Source organism: Ictalurus furcatus, unplaced genomic scaffold (genome assembly GCF_023375685.1).
Source record: "Ictalurus furcatus strain D&B unplaced genomic scaffold, Billie_1.0 scf5, whole genome shotgun sequence".
Lineage (NCBI taxonomy): Eukaryota > Metazoa > Chordata > Actinopteri > Siluriformes > Ictaluridae > Ictalurus > Ictalurus furcatus.
Genome location: NW_026521054.1, coordinates 1,168,288 through 1,190,587, shown reverse-complemented (window position 1 = coordinate 1,190,587; position 22,300 = coordinate 1,168,288). Strand labels below are relative to the sequence as shown.

At 37.3% G+C, this 22,300-nt stretch overlaps 2 protein-coding genes and 1 pseudogene across 9 annotated transcripts in view; 2 read left to right on the top strand and 1 right to left on the bottom strand.

Annotated features, from left to right (window-relative positions):
- Positions 1–618: 618 nt before the first annotated feature.
- LOC128604889 (delta(3,5)-Delta(2,4)-dienoyl-CoA isomerase, mitochondrial-like) overlaps positions 619–22,300 on the top strand; it is a 177,363-nt pseudogene continuing 155,681 nt past the window's right edge.
- On the top strand, positions 6,245–9,266 carry LOC128604908 (E3 ubiquitin-protein ligase UBR2-like). 4 transcript variants are annotated; one of them, XR_008385352.1, is made up of 5 exons: positions 6,245–6,730; positions 6,825–6,964; positions 7,105–7,207; positions 8,138–8,218; positions 8,363–9,266. XR_008385352.1 is itself a non-coding variant. In XM_053620021.1 (4 exons), exons 1-4 carry the CDS (start codon positions 6,631–6,633, stop codon positions 8,609–8,611), a joined length of 570 nt encoding a protein of 189 aa, XP_053475996.1. In that variant the 5' UTR covers positions 6,245–6,630; the 3' UTR covers positions 8,612–9,266. The 4 variants fall into 4 exon arrangements, 3 of the variants coding, with proteins under 3 accessions (XP_053475996.1, XP_053475998.1, XP_053475997.1); XM_053620021.1 differs by lacking the exon at positions 7,105–7,207; XM_053620023.1 differs by lacking the exon at positions 8,363–9,266 and having other exon boundaries at positions 8,138–8,289.
- The window catches only part of LOC128604891 (NACHT, LRR and PYD domains-containing protein 3-like), a 13,407-nt gene continuing 12,750 nt past the window's right edge, over positions 21,644–22,300 (bottom strand). For all 5 annotated transcript variants that reach the window (XM_053619987.1, XM_053619986.1, XM_053619989.1 and 2 more), the window contains one exon: positions 21,644–22,300. This exon is cut by the window's right edge and continues 75 nt beyond it. The gene's annotated coding sequence lies outside the window, so the exon portion shown is untranslated.

Here is a 22,300-nt window from a genome sequence, read left to right as displayed (position 1 = left end):
TCCAGAACATCCCACAGATGCTCAATTGTATTGAGATCTGGGGAATTTGGTGGCAGTCAACTCCTTGAACTCTGTCATGTTCCTCAAACCATTCCTGAACCATTTTTTGTAGTGTGTCAGGGAACATTATTCCGCTGAAGGAGACCACTGCCATTAGGGAATTTTGTTGCCATGAAGAGGTGTACGTGGTCTGCAACAGTGTTTGGTAAGTGGTACTTGTAAAAGTATATTAACATCCACACAAAAACCAGGACCCAAGGTTTCCCAGCAGAACATTGCCCAGAACATCACACTGCCTCTGCTAGCTTTTGCTCCCCACTCGCATTAGTGAGCCTTGGGCGCCCTTGACCCTGTCACCAGTTCACCAGTTGTCCTTCCATGGGCCACTTTTGGTAGGTACAAGACCTGCCGTTTTGGCAATGCTCAGACCCAGTTATCTAGACATCACAGTTTGGCCCTTATCAAAGTTGCTTAGATCCTTACACTTGCCCATTTTTCCCCAACCGTTCGCTTGCTGCCTAATATATCCCACCCCTTCACTGGTGCTGTTGTAATGAGATAATCAGTGTTCTTCACTTCACCTGTCAGTGGTTTTACTGTTGTAGCTGATCAGTGTATAGTTGCATTTAATGTTGTAGAATGAAAAACATTCCTGTTCTCACTTGTGTTGGCATGTTGTAACAGCTGTTTTTCCCTCACCTATTGTGTGGTGTTTTTTATTTTTTTATTTTATTTAAAAAAACAAAACTTTTTTTTAAAATATAAAACAAAGCAAAAATGCTGCTTGTCATGTTACCGATAGGGCCACAAAAATGTCCTCTGTGCTGATGTCTTGGCTGTATCTGAAAACTTGTAGCTTTACCCCTGACTTTTACTCTGTTGACACTGGAGATTCCTTCCAGAAATGCTCCATTAATGTCTCCTAACATAAACCCACTAGGACTAAGATGATTTATGCATTGTAGCACCAAACAAAGGTTTCAGTCACTTTTCTGTCTGTAAATTGTCCATCACTGTGTATGGGGCCATGGTCTTGTGTCCTTTTTTCATCTCCGTAAATAGTCATCATATTAACCTGTTGACTGGTGTTTATCAGACAGGAGCCTGTGGTTTCCTACTCTGAACGCTGTTCGAGACATGTCGACTTCAGGAGGCCCCACTCCACCCTTCACCACCCTGTCAGTCACCCACCCAGCCAATCACATCACTCCTGTAGAGCTGCACCGACCAGAGAAACGCAACACCATGAACTAGGCCTACTGGAGGTATGTTTTTCCATCAAATAAAGGACATAACTACAGGGTTTTCCAAAAGTCTCCATACATAAGGAACTATGTTTGCCAGTACCAGGTCGGTTGTGCCTTCGTCAGTGGACGTGTACTTCTCGGTTGGTCTGCAACACTTGCAGTCTTTTTGAATTTGTTAATAAGTTTGGAAACTGTGTTGTATGTTTGCTGTGTTCGCCATGTTTCCTGTTAGTCCATCGCAACCTTGCCACAGCTTCCTGATCCAGGCATGAGAATGATTTCAATACATTCTTCTCTTGTCAAAAGCGTCCTTAAAGGCTATCTGGGGGCAAAAAATGAAAGTATGAAAAAAAAAATTTGGGGGAAGATATTTAGGTAAAAAAAAAAAAGTGTTAATTTCCCCCATGTATAATTCTGCTTTGTTGCATTGGACATCTTTGTTTTATTATATAAGGCGTTGGCTTTATACTGCGTTATAGGCAACTTTGCATAATAACAACATTAGTGCTTTTTTCCCTACAGTGAAATGATCGAATGCTTTAATCAGATTGCTGAAGACTCAGAGTGCCGTGTGGTGGTGTTCTCGGGTGCAGGGAAAATCTTCACTGCAGGTACAGCAGTATGTCATTTTTTTTCAGAATTAGAAATATGCTTTAATTTTTATGTGGGTTTGCAGTGCTTTTACTCTCATAGCTGTTCATTATTATAATAAGCAATGGCTCCATGTGCTAAAACCACAACACTAAGTGAAGTTCATTTAACAAGCATCCTTATTCGTTCCTAGTGCAGAATGTATTACACTTCGAGTTTAGTAGTTAATAGTCTTTCTAATTAGGGATGTGCCCAGGTATTCGAATACACATTTAAACTTTTGAGGTGCCATTAGTTAAGTCAAGTGGGTTTTTATTGTCATTCCTCTATATAGCTTGTATACACTGGAACAAAGTGACATTCCTTCCGGACCATGATGCAACACAGTTGTGTATTTGCACTTTATGTAGTCTTGCGTACTGTTCTGTGTGAGACGAGTGCAAAACAATAAAAACACAAAACAGCAAATACACAGGACAGTAGATACACAGGACATGGACTGTACACTGTAAGCTACTGTGTAATGTAGCAGCACATGTATTGCAGCAATACTGGCAGCAGAAATAGTTCCCTAGTATAAAGTGACTGATGCAGCTATGTAAAGTCTTACTGGGTTAGTGCGGTGTGCAGTGGTATGAGTCTTACTAGGTGAGGTGTTTGACTAGCCCAGGTGAGCACTGTAATCTGACTGTCCCAGGGAAGAAACTGTTGCAGAGACTGCTGGTGGTGGCACGGATGCTCCTGTACCTTCTGCCAGATGGCAGGAGGGTGAATGGTCTGTGAAAGGGGTCGTCCGAAATACTGGTGGCTTTGTGGATGCACCGGTAGTTGAAGGAGGTGTCTGGTGGGTAGAGAGACCCGATGATCTTTCCAGCTGTCCTCACAATTCGCTGTAGGGTCTTACGGTTGGAGGCGGTGCAGTTCCCGTACTACACCATGAGATAGCTGGTCAGGATGCTCTCGATTGTCCCACTGTCGAAGGAGCATATTATTCGAATATTCAGGTGTCTGGGTATTGATTGTACCCTTTATTGCCATGAAGTCAATGAGAAAATCTGGTCAGGTCTAGCAGAACAGTTACGCCAGACATTGTGTAAGTTATAGGTGTTCATTTGCACTAGGGCTGCACGATTATGGCCAAAATGATAATCCCGATTATTTTGATCAATATTGAGATCTCGATTATTTATCACGATTATTAATTGATTTTAATGACAACATATTTTTTATTGCACTTTCACATTTAAGTTTTCTCATGCCACAATACAACACAAGTAGACATGAGAACTTGAGCTGGTCAATTATGACAGAATTTAGGAACATAGTGTGAGCCATGACACATTAATTTACCTTCTGATAAACTAAATGTAATATTTTCAGTTCATTTTACAGACTGTATGCACAAAACAACCGTTAACCTGTTCCACCTTTTAAACAAATACAATAAACATCAATGTTCAGTGTCTGAAGTCTGCTCCTCTTAAATATATTTAAAGCTACACTATTAGACATTTCCACTGTCCTGGTTCTGGGCTGGAGTCAGTTCTCGAACCGCTCTGTGTGTATTGTGTAGATATCTGAATAATCTCATATAGGATGTGATTGGGTGAGTTCATTTCCCCGTCAGATGCAAAGCGCTTTAGTTTAATGGTGTTCATTAGGGATGCTCCGATCAGGATTTTTACAGCTGATACGATCCAGATACCAATCTTTTTTATTTAAGCTTTAATTAGGAAGTCTGTCATAAACAGTTAAATGTTATCTCTCTGCTCATGGTCACTGTTAATTGATTAAAATAATAGCAATGAGAAATACTGTTGGTTAATTGATAAATATACAGCATAAAATATTTATTTTAAAATATCTTGAACAATAAAGAGTCCTAATTAAGAGTAGACTGACACAAAAATGATCCATATTAGGAAAAAGGCTAATAGCTTTCTAAGGAAATAGTGATCTAAGGTTAAGGTCAAATTGATATTAAATGCAACCCATAGTAATTAAACATTAGTTCATTTCCCTTTTTTATATATATGTTTTATGAAGGTATTATAATATCCTTTTTTATATATAAATTAAATTATTTATTTATAACTAAGCACATTTTCTTTCTTTACAGTTTAGTAGTTTTATTTTTGTTTCAGTTTTAGATCGGTTCCCCAGTACAGTGTCCATGTCTGCTGATAATATTGTGTTTTGGGGGGATAAATCAAAACATGGAAACTGGAGTTGACTTTTCTAGTGATATCTGGCAACCGTGAGTTTAAATGGAGTGAATTAGAGTTAGTGAAGGAGCGCTGCAGTGTACTGTATGTTTACAGACTGAACTGTTGCTACTCTTGATTATGATTTAGGGGAATTATTTAATAAAGAAGTTTGAATTAAACCCACCTTGTAGCGTTATTATTAATTTACTCCGCCCGAAGCCGCTGTCTACATGAGCAGGTGAAAGTTCAGATCATTTTGCGGGATCAATAAAAGATGGCGGTTGTGAGATCGGAGAGTTGAGAGAAGCAGATGATGTAGAGTCACTTCATCATAATGGCTTCTTTGCAGTATTTCCACACTTGTACAGTGGACTGAGGAGATGAAAAGCAGTGTGAAAGTAACTGTTGCGCGGTGTAGATGTATTTTGGACTCCCTGTAGTTTTAATTCCGATTGTATTATACAACTCCGAACAGGTCACTTGCACCGGTGTGAATAAATATTTATTCACAGTCGCACAAAGTACTTTTCAATCACAATGCGAGTGAAATGGTTGCACCATAGAGCCCCGAGTTTATCTGCAAAGTTTTTTTCCCACTCAGCGTGATTAGGTTTAATGTCCCCGACAACCTCTGAAGTGCTATTTAGCATCGTGCTAATTTCATGATTTCCCCTCGCTCTGGAGCTCGAAGCGAAGCTAGCAACTCGAGGGCTAAAATGCTAATTCCGTTTCGGGGTTTTGGCACTACAAAATTACATCATCCCGGCGCCACTCTATGGGGATTGGCTGTAGTGTAGGAGCCGCTTGATTTGATCTGCAGTGGAGTTTTCTATGAACGGAGGACGGAATTTAAATGTCAATATCGCAGTCGATCATGTTCATTTAATCGTGGGCAGTCAAAATCCTAATCGCGATCGATATTCGATTAATTGTGCAGCCCTAATCTGCACTAAAGAAGTTTTGGGAGCAAGCAGTTCACATTTTCAACTATGAAGTCTGCAGGACAGACAAGTGCTACAGTGCATTTACAATAGCTCTCAGTATAGCTCCATTCAAATATTCAGCAACAATGGACACATCAGGCACCTTGGGTTTGCAGATTGAGCTCATTTTAAACCAGACACTAGAGAGAGACATTAGCTGAGAGACATGAGGTCATTTCCAGTAAGGGAACATAGTGAGTATCGATGCTCCCTGGTTTTTGTGGTGCGTTCTGGGGATTTTTTAGGGAGCGAACATTCCAGTGCACTGGAAGGATTTTGCAATTGAGACAACACTTAAAATGGCTGACTCCCTGGTCTCTTGAACCCATACCCTAAACTCAACAGGAAGTCAGCATTTTGATTTTTCTCTTAATTTTTTCCTCTGTTTTTTGCCATTTTCGGGCCTCGTACTTTAACGTACTCCTCCTGGAGCTTTCATCAGATCGGCATCACATTCAGTCAGTCTCATCTACAGGCATTGACGATGCAAAATTGCGAAGCTTTTGAATTTTTGCTGCTCGCCGTGGGCGTGGCGCTCTCACAAATTTAGAAGTTTCACCATGAAAAAGGAAGTTGTTATAACTCAAACATAGAATGTCCAATCTAGGGATGTCACGATACCAAAAATCTAGTAGTCGGTACCAGCAAAAATACACGATACTCGATACCACTTTGTGTATAAATAAATAATACTTTTAACTCCTTTATTTAAACACTTGAGTATTATAAAAAACAATAGTGGCAACAGTCACATAATATTAAAAAAAGCACTTACAAAATAGATATATAATAAATATGTAGGCATAAAATGTTTTGTCTTCGAGATGTTCTGAAATGAGGTCTGGTTTTGGTGTATAGTTTGGGGATCTCTGTATACATGAAGTATTTTTTGCCTGGTATCTGGGGTTGAACCGCTGAAGCAGAGGGAGAGGGAGAGAGAGAGAGAGGGAGGGAGGAGCAATCACATTTTAGCCCAGAACCTTTAGCTTGCCTTTGCCAGGAGGTTCAGACTTGGCTTTCAACAAGATAAAGAGCCAAGCATACTTCCAAATGAACACCAAAATGCTTCAAGAAACTCAAAATAAGTGTTTTACAATGAGCTTAAAATGTCCTCCATGGTGGCATGGACCAGGACCCCTCGGTCTGCAGCATTACAGGAAGATTTCAGGTTAGACATTATGGGAAGAGTCTCGGTGCTGTTATTGTCTCTGGGGCAGACATCAGTTAACATTGTGACCCCTTCCCTGGAGAGAACAGCATTACAATTCTGAAAACAGTTTTTGTAAATAATAATTCACTACTTAAAGCATGTACCCGAGCTCCTGCTACGCAGTAACTAAAACTGTCTGCAACTCACGTGTCACTTCATTCTTTAGTTCCTTCTCTTAAGTGTAGAGCCTCTGTCAGATTGTGTGATTGATAAAGAAAAGCACATAAATGACAAAATACCAGTTTGAGTGCCTAGTGGTCTAATCAGGAAATGCTCTTTGGAAGCTCAATATATGCACTTATCCATTTGCATTTTGATTCGGCTGTTAGTGCTGAGGATGTCCTTAAGGTGATGTGCTGCTTTTGGCAGATTTAGTAATTCTCTTTAGTCACATGAGCACTAATGGTTTTTCTAAATTTGTATGTTGTTTATTTTGGATACAGGCAGAGGAAGCTCAGCGAAAGCTTAAGAGACCGAATGGAGAGGACCCAGGTAAGCTAATTCTTCAGTGATTATAGTCATATCTGAAAATGATTGGTCAGTTGAATGAAGATTGCTGAAGTGTGAGTGTCTGTGTGTGTCGTAGCCCTGCCTCCATTCTGCCCACTGTTTGCCAGCTTGGTAAACATTCTGCAGTGTGACGTGCTGCTTGGCATGCTGGGAGCTGTGTTGCAGTGGGCTATGGAGCCCAGTGGAGGACACTGGTCTGAGTCCATGCTGCAGAGGGTAAATGTCTGGATGTTTTGTTAAAATGACATGATAGTGTAGTAAATTCAACAAAATTCCACTTGCTATGCTGTGTTCATGAGCATCACTTTTTAATGACTGAGTAGTGTTCACAATTCTGTATGTGTGTGTTGCTACAGGTGCTGCACTTGATAGGCATGGCTCTGCTGGAGGAGCAGCAACAGCTAGAGAACATTGGGGATGACGATGAAGTTGCTTTCAACTTCACCCTCAAAATCTCCCGTAAGTTTTGTACATCATCTCACACAATAGAAAGTCTCAAGCCTGTAGTTAGATCTATGGTTCTTGTATCACAGGTCCCGGTGAAGCCCCCGGCAACACTCCAAGCATCCTGGTTCTGTTGGAGACCTTGCAGTGCACGCCTCACTTGGAAGTGCACAAAGACATGATTCGCTGGATCCTTAAAGTGAAATTACATCTTGATTATGTTTGCAATTTGCCTCACTCTCTCTATGCGTGCACCTAATATGTCCACCAGGTGGCAGCCTAGCATGTTTTACAATTCGCTCACTGAAGGTAGGCGCAACATACAAAAGATGAGCGTTTTTACCATGAAGTTTAAAGCAGTGCTGCATCATCAAGACCTGTTTGAGATCCAAGCAGTGCAACACTGCTCAAGGTGGCGTGGCCGGTAGGCAAAGCAGCACCTCTCACCACGGTGAAGCACAAATGCTTCACTGTCACAAAGCGGTTTTGCTGCTGATCATCTGTAGGTGGCCCTAGGGGTGTTTGGATGTGGCTTATTGTGCGTATTACTTAAAAGCTGTATGTCAACATGAATATTTAAATGACATGTAAGGATTGCTTACTACACAAACTGAACTTCCATGCACTGTGATGTATGCATTTTATTTTCCATATAGTGAAAACTGTCAGGAGACCTGCACCAGGCAGAACATGTACATATAAAGGCCATGGTGTAGGCCAAGGCTAATGATGTATTGTAGTATGTACTTTGAAGAGAAACAGGCAAATTAAATGTTAGTAAAATTGTAATGCATCTTCAGTATTTAATGGTATGGTGTGTGTATATACTTTTTAGTGCACAAATGTGTTCTATTGAACATCTGCTTAGTTTTGCAAGACTTTGATTGTGTGTGCATGTAGTTCTAACTAGTTTCTTTTCCAAATTATGTATCTTTTTCTACACAGATGGTGGTTAGCATTAAAACGATGCGCGAGTGCACAGCTGCTGCACCTCCCTGTGAAGGAACAGGGCACTGTCACAAGGAGGTCAGACTTTGAGCAACTTTCTATTCCACAGACATATTAACCATTACCCTTTAAAGTGTTGAAGAGCTTAAATCTACGTGTGTGTGTGTGTGTATATGTGTGTGTGTGTGTGTGTGTGTGTGTGTGTGTGTGTGTGTGTTGCAGACTGTGTGGGACAAAGCAGAGAGAAAAAGGAAAGCTGAACTGTGCTGGAAAAAGACCATGGCTCAAACATTACAGAGTCATTTTATCAATAAGTACATAGATCTGCTCACACAGGATTCAGAGGATCTGGACGCCTCAGCCTCTACATCAGCAGAGCATAGGTACCTAAGCATGCTCTATAGAACAACTGAACAGCAACGTTTCCATACAGGTTTTAGTGAAATGTTTAACAATAGCAACTTGACTTGAAATGGATGATGTTTCATTAGCGTGGCCTGTGCCCAAATCCTGCACGACTGCGTATCTAGGTACACTACACACGGTCTGAACGAATGGAGTCTCTACCGCACCTAGTGCACTAGAGATAGAGATTCCATACAAGGTGATTTGGGACGGAGCCAGTGCACAGAAACCGTTTCCCTGCGAGAGGCGCAGGTGGAGCAGGAGCTGTGTGACTGATTTGTGCACCTGTGACTACAGAACTACCTCAAGTCTCCACACAGAGAGCTGTTCAAGAGAAAAACACCCCTAAAGAACAAATCACTGCGCCAGCGAGACATCAACCCTTTAACTAGACGTTCATCCCAATTCCACACAAATACCGCGGAACTATTTAGGGCTGAGAGACAGTTCAAAAAGCACTGAAAATAAAGTGTTAGTAACGAGGCCGCGTTGCTGGTCACGCGCGGTGTAGACGCGCTGATACAGAGTGTAGCGCGAGTAAGATCTGTAATGTCTAATTCAAATATTATGATCAAAAGTAAAATAATGTCTAAAGACACCGAGATACAGAAACCACAAGGTGCAGTGAAAGTGAGTTTTTATTATTCATTTAGGACTGGAGTTTAATTCTGTGCTTTTTGTGCATCCATAAAAAATAATGCTATCTATCTAACTATTTATAAATGTTTATATATATTTATCTTATTTAGTTTTATATATATATATATATATTATATATAATGTGTGTGTGTGTGTGTGTGTGTGTGTATTGGGTTCTGTTTTGGACAAACAGTTGTGTAAAGTTTTAGTCTGAATCAGTTTGTGGATTTTATTTTAAATAAACAAAAAAAGGCACTGAAAGTTTGCCCCGCCCCCATCAGATTAATCGAAAAAATAATCTACCAATTAATCGATTGTGAAAATAATCGTTAGTTGCAGCTCTAATAATAAGCTGCATCATGAAATTGATTTTTTAACAAAAGAAATCTTTATTATTTTCAAAATAGAGTTGTGTTTGAGAAGAAGAATGGAGTGTAATATAGTGTGAATCATAAAAATTCTATTTCATTTCTGTTTGTTTACAGAAAGACTTCAGCAATAAAAGCAGAATTTTGCTGTAGTTGTTAAGGGGCCGTTTACACCACAACGTTTTCAAATAAAAATCGAAAACTTTTGATGCGGTTTGGCTATTAGTTTCCATGACGACAGTGTTTCGGGGCCTGAAAACTTTCAAAACGGGTTTCAAAGGGCAAGTTTTTGAAAACGATGCCGTTATCATCTCCGGTAAATCATGTAAATTATTATCCAGAAAACCACAGCTCCTCCGTTTACTTGTATTTGTTTACAGCGCGGTCTTTCCCTCATCAATATGGCGGACAAGTTGACGTGAATGCTTATGTGCGCATGCGCGTAGTATTTCTTTACAAAGTCACCTCGCCAGCTACACACACATTTTGTCCTTTTTGTGTTTATTTCTTGAGAAATAGAAGAGAGAAGCTCGAATGTGCAGTGAATGTCCAATATAAACCCAACTTCACCTCAGTTTAGCAGTTTATACATTAAAAACATTACAGAAATTTAAAGTTATTTTAGCTGCTAAATGACTTAGCCACTTTTACACTCACTGTTATTTATTTTAGTTGCTATAAGCAGGGAGCAAACAATGGATTTTAGGATAAAGTAAGGTTATACTTAAATAGTGCCGCTAAAACAGAATAACAAATATCTCCTCATGAGTTAAATAGTGCACTACATAGGGTGTAGACTGTCATTATTTCATCCCTAATGTAGTGCACTTAAACCGGAAATGACATCAATTTGGGATTCGGCCACACAGCTTCCGTTTAACTTACCTCGGGTTTAAAAACAGAACGGAGTTTTAATTCCTCAAACACAGACAAAATAACCAGCTTTTATGTTTAAACTGGATCAAATCTAACTGTAAAACTGTCAGAAATAATTAAATCTGGAGATGATTAGTTCGGTGTAATAACTCAACTGCTCAGGAGATACCCGCTGCAGCTTTTTCTTCTTCTGTGATTTCTACTGGTCGGAGACGCAGCTGTTAGGCGCGTTACCGCCACCGCGTGGACTGGAGGATATAGTTCCAGGTTGGAGGAAGTCTATCCTAACAAACTTACACCAATAATTTCCACTCATGGTTTTATTAGATCCTATTTATTATTCCAGTGGAGTTTATGACTTCTTCATGAATGCCAGCAGTGAGTCGTTCACTGTGTCTTACCCAGATAAGAGAGAGATAGTTTGTATATATTGTAACCTTAGTTTTGACAGGTATAGGTCAAAGGTCAAAAAGATACACATTCTAACTCTCTATATCTAGATCAAAGGTCATGATCATAAAAATATTTATAGTTATGTTAAATCTGGATCACATACATTCGTGACACAAACGTTACCATACATGGTACGGCCATGTGTTTTCCACCCCACACACGTTGCACACATGTTCTTTCTAACACTCTGTGGTAGGTCATAAAAAAATATATAGTTATGTTAAATCTGGATCACATCCATTCGTGACCATACCTGGTACGGCTATATGTTTTCCACCCCACACACGTTGCACACATGGTCTTTCTAACACTCTGTGGTAGGTCATAAAAATATATATAGTTATGTTAAATCTGGATCACATCCATTCGTTACCATACATGGTACGGCCATGTGTTTTCCACCCCACACACGTTGCACACATGTTCTTTCTAACACTCTGTGGTAGGTCATAAAAATATATATAGTTATGTTAAATCTGGATCACATCCATTCGTGACCATACCTGGTACGGCCATGTGTTTTCCACCCCACACACGTTGCACACATGTTCTTTCTAACACTCTGTGGTAGGTCATAAAAATATATATAGTTATGTTAAATCTGGATCACATACATTCGTGACACAAACGTTACCATACCTGGTACGGCCATGTGTATTCCACCCACACACGTTGCACACATATTCTTTCTAACACTCTGAGGTAGGTCATAAAAATATATATAGTTATGTTAAATCGGGTTCCCATCTATTCCTGACACAAACGTTACTAGTTATGTTAAATCGGGATCCCATCCATTCCTGACACAAATGCTACTATACATGGAATGGCCATGTGTATTACACACAGACATCCAAACAAAAATATGACACACACAAACACACTTTATTTTCACATTATTTAAAAGGAATTTAAGTGTTATGTACTAAATGACCATAATTATGAACACAAGTTGTTAAGTTGACAATCATTTTTAAAATTACGTTTCTCCATTTAGATTGTCTGCAGTAGAATGCAGTCTTTTAAACCAGGAAAAATGACTGCCTTTAAGTTTTATAACAATAGTAAGTAAAATCCAGTGTGATTTACATTACAAATCTCATACGTAACATCTCTGCAGGATTTATAGACGTTAAAGCACTGAATGAAATGAGCAATATAGACAAAAAAGAAACACTCTGTGTCTACTACTTTTATCTCTCTCATAGAACTAGCCACAGTCCAAAGGCTGTGGAGCTAGAAGGCTACGTGTGCGAATGACAAAAGATTTTAAAAAATAAAATAAAAAATGTATCAATACATGAAATTAGATTACACAATGTAGTTGAGGTTTACATGAATAAGCAGAAATGTAATCATGCTTATCTTTCCTATAGCACAAATGAAAAGCCCTCTCTAGATGAGCAGATTTGTCAAATGAAACTTTTTCCTTCTTATCCACTGCTATGGTAAACTAAAGAGTAGATATTCTAATTACACTGCTAAATATGACTAGCATTAGCTACGTGTAGTAGTGCAAAATAGTCCATCAAATGTATTAGCAGGTGTAGCCTATACACGAGTCCACTATTGGTCATATCACTATTGAGAACATGCCCCAAATTCATTGCTTTAGTAGAATTTAATTGTAAGTGAAATGATACTCACATTGTGAACGCAGAAATTACACACAATATTAAGATGATGTAATTATCAACATTATTATGTCAACACAACTCATCAAAATAATGTGTACAACTTTAAATATTTAATTAATTCAATAAATTAGAATTTTTATCTTGCAACCACACATTAAATTTAGATTGTGGGGGTTTGTTTTGTATCGCTCCGCTGTTAGAAAATACATGATGGTTGAATGTGAACATAAATGAGCAGAATGTAAGCTTGTGAAATAAATTAAACTTTATTGATTGCACTTTTGAGAAAATGGCATGACTTTGAATAAAAATTTACTGAAATAAATACTCTTGAACATTGATATACCCGAAGAAATGTAAAAAAAAAAAAAAAAAAAAAAAAAAAAAAAAGTTTTTACATACCTTCTAAATAGGTCCCTTTAGGAGGTAAACGTTTTAAAGACGGTGTTTTATAAGAAACGCGCTTATTACGTGCCTTCTAAACCTAACCCTTTAGGATGTAAAATGTTTAAAGTGCTGCTTAAAAGAATCGAGAGTTTTGTTTAAACTAGAAGACACATTTTCCGGGCGATGTCTTGTAGGCGTATACACACTGTCCTACACGTGTTTTCCCGGGGTGACGGTTCTGTAGATAGTGTAAATTTTACATTTATGAGCTCTGGTGACAGTGTCTGAAGTGTGTGTGTATGTGGGTGTGTGGGTGTGCGTGCGTGTGTGTGGGTGTGTTAGAGAGAGGGAGAGAGAGAGAGAGAGAGTCATGTGTTTCTTGGGGGTTTGCTGACCAGAATGCTTACAGTGTGTTTATGTTAATGAATTAAGGGACGAGTCGTGTGTTTCAGGGTTTTACGATCCCTACCAATGTGTACATTTGTGGTTTAAGTGAATCTTTGTTTCTGAAATTACTTCTGTGGTAATTATCAGTTTGTGTAACTAATCTATCAGAAAATACTAGACCTGGTGACTGAATGTGGTAGATGTATTAGAATTTTGGACATGTTATGCATGTGTAGCTCCCTATGTGTATGATCTATGTGTAATCCTTCTGTCAAGAAATGAACAGACTGAGGTTTGTGAAATAATTGAACTATTTATTGGCTACGTTGTTGAGAAAAACACTGTGATGTGTAAAACATTTCTACAGTCCTTCAAGGCTGTATGATGTCGTTGTTCTCTTCTACTGAAAGAAAGGTCAAAACCATCTGTGTTATTCGTTGTGGAGACTGAAGTGACAATATGTCTGAAGAAAATGAAAATATGTATTACATATCCTACCTTCTAACCAGGTTAATTTAAGGGTGAAAAAAACTTTTTAAAGACGGTGTTTTAAAAGAGTCGTGCATTTTGTTTAAACTATAAACAAGATTTCAGAAAATGGTTCGCCAACGAGGATACTTACACAGAACTATCGCTAAATACATAAGCTTTTGTCTATGCTTTGACATCCCATGTCCCAGCAGTACAATTATGACCTCTGATGACCATGTGGGTGTGCGGGGGTGTGTGTGTGTGTGAGAGAGAGACACAGGTGTTCTTTTGGGGGTTTTGCTGACCAGAATTCTTACAAATGTGTTTGTTAACGAATTAAAGGGAGTCGTGTGTCTCAGTGTTAAAATAATGGTTAAGATGTCGTAGTTAAAACACAGAAGAAACTCTGCAACTATCTGTTACAATGTCTGCTCCGAGAAATCCTAATACCCTTAGAAGATTGCTGTGTATTCACCAACAAGAGGACCTGTTGAAATGAGAGAGGACCTGACTTTTGCTCCAAAAAAAAAAATAAAAAAACCAAGAGGTTAGTTTGACAATTTATTAATGAAGGTAATGTAAAGACGTTGTTGTTTAACCCTGAGCAGGGCGTCAACAACTCCAAAGATCGTGTCTTAAGTCCGAGGGTTTAGTTAGGAGGTAGAAAAACATTTAAAGATGATGTTTTAAAAGAAACAAGTGTTTCATCCTCAATGGTAAAAAAGAAAAATGGTTGTACTCCAATATAAAATAAAACGGCAGAGACACACTGAGTACATTTCTGTTCCACAGTCTATAAGGATCCCCAAACTTCATGTAGTGTGAAAAATATATACACCCTCCGTGACTACGTTACTTAAGGTTTAAACATTTTAATTTTGTGATGGCAGCAAGACAAAACGGTTGTGCATTTGGTGTCTGGTGATTTTAGAATGAGGCCCCAAATGTCAAATATGTTTTGTGTATGGTTTCGTCAGGCAAAGATCACGATGGTATGAAAAGAGTATACAAGAGTAATTGGGGTGATCTAATGCTTAGGACTTGTACAGTACGTCAACTCGGGAACGTCCCACCATGGCGTTCAGAGAGGTATTATCTAAGGTACACGTATATATATATATATATATATATATATATATATATATATATATATATATATATATATATATATATATATATATATATATATAAAATATAGATCAGATCACCAGTCTGTCTTTACCCACTCCTGATCTACAGTCAAAATAATTAACGTTTATTTCCTTGTAGGGATTTATGACCGGGAGCAGTCATATACACTACAAGCCAAAGTTATAGAAGCAGTCGAGTTATTTTAAAAGGTTCTACTAGACATTTAGTGTAAACTAGTGTAAAAAAAAAAAAAATCTCTGAAATATTTCAGTGAAAATATTAGATATACTATAAATATTATAAATAGATATACTATAAACTATATTAGAAATGATAGTACAATCTTTGTTGATCAGTTACCAACTCATACTTTATAATAATTTGTTTAGGAGCATCTGAATCTGGCAAATAACTTTTATTGCATTTAGGCATACAATAAAAGTTAATAAACAAATTAGGAAGAAATGACTTGTACACTACTGCTGCGGGTATTAAGTCAAACCATTTTGTTCAAACTCAGCATGACCCATAGAGAAGCAGAAACTTATGGCACCTTATGAATACCATGTGAAGGATTAAGTTGACTCGTCCCTTACGGTTACAAAGACATGTCCTTGTGCAGGATCACCTTCACACCAGCATTGACCCCTCTTCTCCCATTTCAACGTATAAGAAAAGGCAAAAAGTAATATAAGATATATAAGAATTTATTATAACACATTATGAGGAAGAAACATAAAATATTATTTAACAAGGTCTGCCATTCAGCCCTCTTAACTGTAAGAGCATTATCAGTATTGTACAGCAGTTTCAGATGTCAGATATAAAACAACTTTTTGAGTCACAGTGCCAAACTACTGGTATTATATTTGGATCCTTCTTTTTCAGCATGAAGGACTGGCATTTATTTAATAGACAGATGGTACAGCCATATACTAGGTCAGAGGATTTAGGAATTTCTTTGAGAAAGGTTCATTGTTTTTGTTCTTTTATCATAGCTTCAGTTTGTATACTTACTTTGGTTAGTGACTTAAACTGTTTTATTAGGTATTGACAGATTTCATTAACAGGGAACGATGATAGGTGAAGATTAAGTTGGTATGCGTGTACAAAATAAAACTGTCTATATGTATATTTGTCTGCTATGTATCTGTTTAAACACTGCTGTAATGGCGATATAAAGAGAGAGAGATACCCATTTACTAATTCATAGAACCCTTTCCATCTTTTCAAGTTCGTTATACATTTTTCTTTTCAAGCATCGTGTTCAGACATTGCAAATCATCAGTCTGAAGGTTAAGGGTTACTTAGATTTTTGCTTCTTCAGCATAAAAAAAGTCTAAACATTAATCTTATTATTAAACTCAGAAACACTATAACTGTCTGGTTGTGATCATAATAAAAGGCAACGTGAAAGGTGACTTAATTCCCAATGAGATTTCTCTATGTTCTATATGAACTTTCTACAGTATATGCCATTAAGTCCTAGTTTCCAGCCATCATTACAGCACAGGAGAGGAAATCTCGTTTATCAGATGTGCGATGTACGTCTAGACAATCTGATAACAAACTACACACAACATTTATGTTGAGAAAATTCAGCTTGATCTTTGTTCCCAAATAACATTGGATCAGATCCATAGTTTACAGCATCTGTCCCACACGTATTTAATCTGTATTACGAGTACTGAACAAGTTAGAGGAGGAGAAAATGTAGATTTACTGTTCATTGGAACTTTATTGTTTATTTAGATCTGTCTTGATTCATTTTCATATTCAAATTTTTAAAAAAATACATTTTATTATTACATCATAAAAAGTCTGGCATCTAACATAACGTATGAATGTAGGAACATGGATTTTCACCATGCGACTCTTTTCAGACTCTTGGCACTGTGACTCAAAAAGTTGTTTTATATCTGACATCTGAAACTGCTGTACAATACTGATAATGCTCTTACAGTTAAGAGGGCTGAATGGCAGACCTTGTTAAATAATATTTTATGTTTCTTCCTCATAATGTGTTATAATAAATTCTTATATATCTTATATTACTTTTTGCCTTTTCTTATACGTTGAAACGGGAGAAGAGGGGTCAATGCTGGTGCGAAGGTGATCCTGCACAAGGTCATGTCTTTGTAACTGTAAGGGACGAGTCAACTTAATCCTTCACATGGTATTCATAAGGTGCCATAAGTTTCTGCTTCTCTATGGGTCATGCTGAGTTTGAACAAAATGGTTTGACTTAATACCCGCAGCAGTAGTGTACAAGTCATTTCTTCCTAATTTGTTTATTAACTTTTATTGTATGCCTAAATGCAATAAAAGTTATTTGCCAGATTCAGATGCTCCTAAACAAATTATTATAAAGTATGAGTTGGTAACTGATCAACAAAGATTGTACTATCATTTCTAATATAGTTTATAGTATATCTATTTATAATATTTATAGTATATCTAATATTTTCACTGAAATATTTCAGAGATTTTTTTTTTTTTACACTAGTTTACACTAAATGTCTAGTAGAACCTTTTAAAATAACTCGACTGCTTCTATAACTTTGGCTTGTAGTGTATATGACTGCTCCCGGTCATAAATCCCTACAAGGAAATAAACGTTAATTATTTTGACTGTAGATCAGGAGTGGGTAAAGACAGACTGGTGATCTGATCTATATTTTATATATATATATATATATATATATATATATATATATATATATATATATATATATATATATATATATATATACGTGTACCTTAGATAATACCTCTCTGAACGCCATGGTGGGACGTTCCCGAGTTGACGTACTGTACAAGTCCTAAGCATTAGATCACCCCAATTACTCTTGTATACTCTTTTCATACCATCGTGATCTTTGCCTGACGAAACCATACACAAAACATATTTGACATTTGGGGCCTCATTCTAAAATCACCAGACACCAAATGCACAACCGTTTTGTCTTGCTGCCATCACAAAATTAAAATGTTTAAACCTTAAGTAACGTAGTCACGGAGGGTGTATATATTTTTCACACTACATGAAGTTTGGGGATCCTTATAGACTGTGGAACAGAAATGTACTCAGTGTGTCTCTGCCGTTTTATTTTATATTGGAGTACAACCATTTTTCTTTTTTACCATTAAGGATGAAACACTTGTTTCTTTTAAAACATCATCTTTAAATGTTTTTCTACCTCCTAACTAAACCCTCGGACTTAAGACACGATCTTTGGAGCTGTTGACGCCCTGCTCAGGGTTAAACAACAACGTCTTTACATTACCTTCATTAATAAATTGTCAAACTAACCTCTTGGTTTTTTTATTTTTTTTTTTGGAGCAAAAGTCAGGTCCTCTCTCATTTCAACAGGTCCTCTTGTTGGTGAATACACAGCAATCTTCTAAGGTATTAGGATTTCTCGGAGCAGACATTGTAACAGATAGTTGCAGAGTTTCTTCTGTGTTTTAACTACGACATCTTAACCATTATTTTAACACTGAGACACACGACTCCCTTTAATTCGTTAACAAACACATTTGTAAGAATTCTGGTCAGCAAAACCCCCAAAAGAACACCTGTGTCTCTCTCTCACACACACACACACCCCCGCACACCCACATGGTCATCAGAGGTCATAATTGTACTGCTGGGACATGGGATGTCAAAGCATAGACAAAAGCTTATGTATTTAGCGATAGTTCTGTGTAAGTATCCTCGTTGGCGAACCATTTTCTGAAATCTTGTTTATAGTTTAAACAAAATGCACGACTCTTTTAAAACACCGTCTTTAAAAAGTTTTTTTCACCCTTAAATTAACCTGGTTAGAAGGTAGGATATGTAATACATATTTTCATTTTCTTCAGACATATTGTCACTTCAGTCCCCACAACGAATAACACCGATGGTTTTGACCTTTCTTTCAGTAAAAGAGAACAACGACATCATACAGCCTCGAAGGACTGTAGAAATGTTTTACACATCACAGTGTTTTTCTCAACAACGTAGCCAATAAATAGTTCAATTATTTCACAGACCTCAGTCTGTTCATTTCTTGACAGAAGGATTACACATAGATCATACACATAGGGAGCTACACATGCATAACATGTCCAAAATTCTAATACATCTACCACATTCAGTCACCAGGTCTAGTATTTTCTGATAGATTAGTTACACAAACTGATAATTACCACAGAAGTAATTTCAGAAACAAAGATTCACTTAAACCACAAATGTACACATTGGTAGGGATCGTAAAACCCTGAAACACACGACTCGTCCCTTAATTCATTAACATAAACACACTGTAAGCATTCTGGTCAGCAAACCCCCAAGAAACACATGACTCTCTCTCTCTCTCTCTCCCTCTCTCTAACACACCCACACACACGCACGCACACCCACACACCCACATACACACACACTTCAGACACTGTCACCAGAGCTCATAAATGTAAAATTTACACTATCTACAGAACTGTCACCCCGGGAAAACACGTGTAGGACAGTGTGTATACGCCTACAAGACATCGCCCGGAAAATGTGTCTTCTAGTTTAAACAAAACTCTCGATTCTTTTAAGCAGCACTTTAAACATTTTACATCCTAAAGGGTTAGGCTTAGAAGGCATGTAATACGCGCGTTTCTTATAAAACACCGTCTTTAAAACGTTTACCTCCTAAAGGGACCTATTTAGAAGGTATGTAAAAACTTTTTTTTTTTTTTTTTTTACATTTCTTCGGGTATATCAATGTTTTAGAGTATTTATTTCAGTAAATTTTTATTCAAAGTCATGCCATTTTCTCAAAAGTGCAATCAATAAAGTTTCATTTATTTCACAAGCTTACATTCTGCTCATTTATGTTCACATTCAACCATCATGTATTTTCTAACAGCGTAGCGATACAAAACAAACCCCCACAATCTAAATTTAATGTGTGGTTGCAAGATAAAAATTCTAATTTATTGAATTAATTAAATATTTAAAGTTGTACACATTATTTTGATGAGTTGTGTTGACATAATAATGTTGATAATTACATCATCTTAATATTGTGTGTAATTTCTGCATTAATTGATTCAAAACAAAATTTACGTTGTAGTACATTTACATTTATTCATTTAACAGTGTGTTAGAGGACCTGTAGACTGAACAAATACTAAGGACATTACAATGTGAGTATCATTTCACTTACAATTAAAATCTACTAAAGCAATGAATTTGGGGCATGTTCTCAATAGTGATATGACCAATAGTGGACTCGTGTATAGGCTACACCTGCTAATACATTTGATGGACTATTTTGCACTACTACACGTAGCTAATGCTAGTCATATTTAGCAGTGTAATTAGAATATCTACTCTTTAGTTTACCATAGCAGTGGATAAGAAGGAAAAAGTTTCATTTGACAAATCTGCTCATCTAGAGAGGGCTTTTCATTTGTGCTATAGGAAAGATAAGCATGATTACATTTCTGCTTATTCATGTAAACCTCAACTACATTGTGTAATCTAATTTCATGTATTGATACATTTTTTATTTTATTTTTTAAAATCTTTTGTCATTCGCACACGTAGCCTTCTAGCTCCACAGCCTTTGGACTGTGGATAGTTCTATGAGAGATAAAAGTAGTAGACACAGAGTGTTTCTTTTTTGTCTATATTGCTCATTTCATTCAGTGCTTTAACGTCTATAAATCCTGCAGAGATGTTACGTATGAGATTTGTAATGTAAATCACACTGGATTTTACTTACTATTGTTATAAAACTTAAAGGCAGTCATTTTTCCTGGTTTAAAAGACTGCATTCTACTGCAGACAATCTAAATGGAGAAACGTAATTTTAAAAATGATTGTCAACTTAACAACTTGTGTTCATAATTATGGTCATTTAGTACATAACACTTAAATTCCTTTTAAATAATGTGAAAATAAAGTGTGTTTGTGTGTGTGTCATATTTTTGTTTGGATGTCTGTGTGTAATACACATGGCCATTCCATGTATAGTAGCATTTGTGTCAGGAATGGATGGGATCCCGATTTAACATAACTAGTAACGTTTGTGTCAGGAATAGATGGGAACCCGATTTAACATAACTATATATATTTTTATGACCTACCTCAGAGTGTTAGAAAGAATATGTGTGCAACGTGTGTGGGGTGGAAAACACATGGCCGTACCAGGTATGGTAACGTTTCTGTCACGAATGTATGTGATCCAGATTTAACATAACTATATATATTTTTATGACCTACCACAGAGTGTTAGAAAGAACATGTGTGCAACGTGTGTGGGGTGGAAAACACATGGCCATACCAGGTATGGTCACGAATGGATGTGATCCAGATTTAACATAACTATATATTTTTTTATGACCTACCACAGAGTGTTAGAAAGACCATGTGTGCAACGTGTGTGGGGTGGAAAACACATGGCCGTACCATGTATGGTAACGTTTGTGTCACGAATGTATGTGATCCAGATTTAACATAACTATAAATATTTTTATGATCATGACCTTTGATCTAGATATAGAGAGTTAGAATGTGTATCTTTTTGACCTTTGACCTATACCTGTCAAAACTAAGGTTACAATATATACAAACTATCTCTCTCTCAGATATACTGAGTGAAATACTGAGTCACCACAACCTCAATCTCTAAATGTTTAACAACACCAAAGCTTTCAATTCTGGTGACTTTGGGAGTATTTATTTATTTATATGATCATATAATGTAACAAACATTAACATAAGCATGTGCTGCATAACATTTCATTAGTTTAATTTTACATTTTAATTTACTGTAAAGCGCTTTGCTAAATTTTGCTACGTAAACTTTTTTAGGTATTAAAACTGGTTACTGTTTGATTGATGACAAACTCCATATTTTTATACCCTGGAGCTCTGTGTTACCATGGTAATTTATAAACAATTACTAACAATAACTTCATCAATGCAAGTTTACATTTTATTTGATACTTGGCCATTGTTACGTCCTCAGTTGTATTTCTGTTTGTACTGTGTTCCATTCGTGTGTGTATGTCGGGGGAGGGATGGGTGTCTTGTCTCCTCCTCTTTTAAGCCCAGTCCACTGCGACGCGTCATGTTCTGGCTTGCCATTGGACGATCACATCTCGTACACGCCTGCTCCCGCCTCGTGCTTTGGGATGAGTTGGCTGTACATTTCCGGACGTGTACTTAAGCCTCGTCAGTCTCCATCCCCGGGGCAGATCGGTGCCGGTGCTTTGTACAGCAGATATTTGGTTACGTGTGTTGATTTCTCCTGTGTACGACCTTCTGCCTGTTCTTGACTTTGTTTCTGCTCTGCCCCTTTAAGTTTAATGATTCAGCTCCCAAACTGCTGGAAATGTGGGACGGGTTCTAACTCTTCACCAAGACT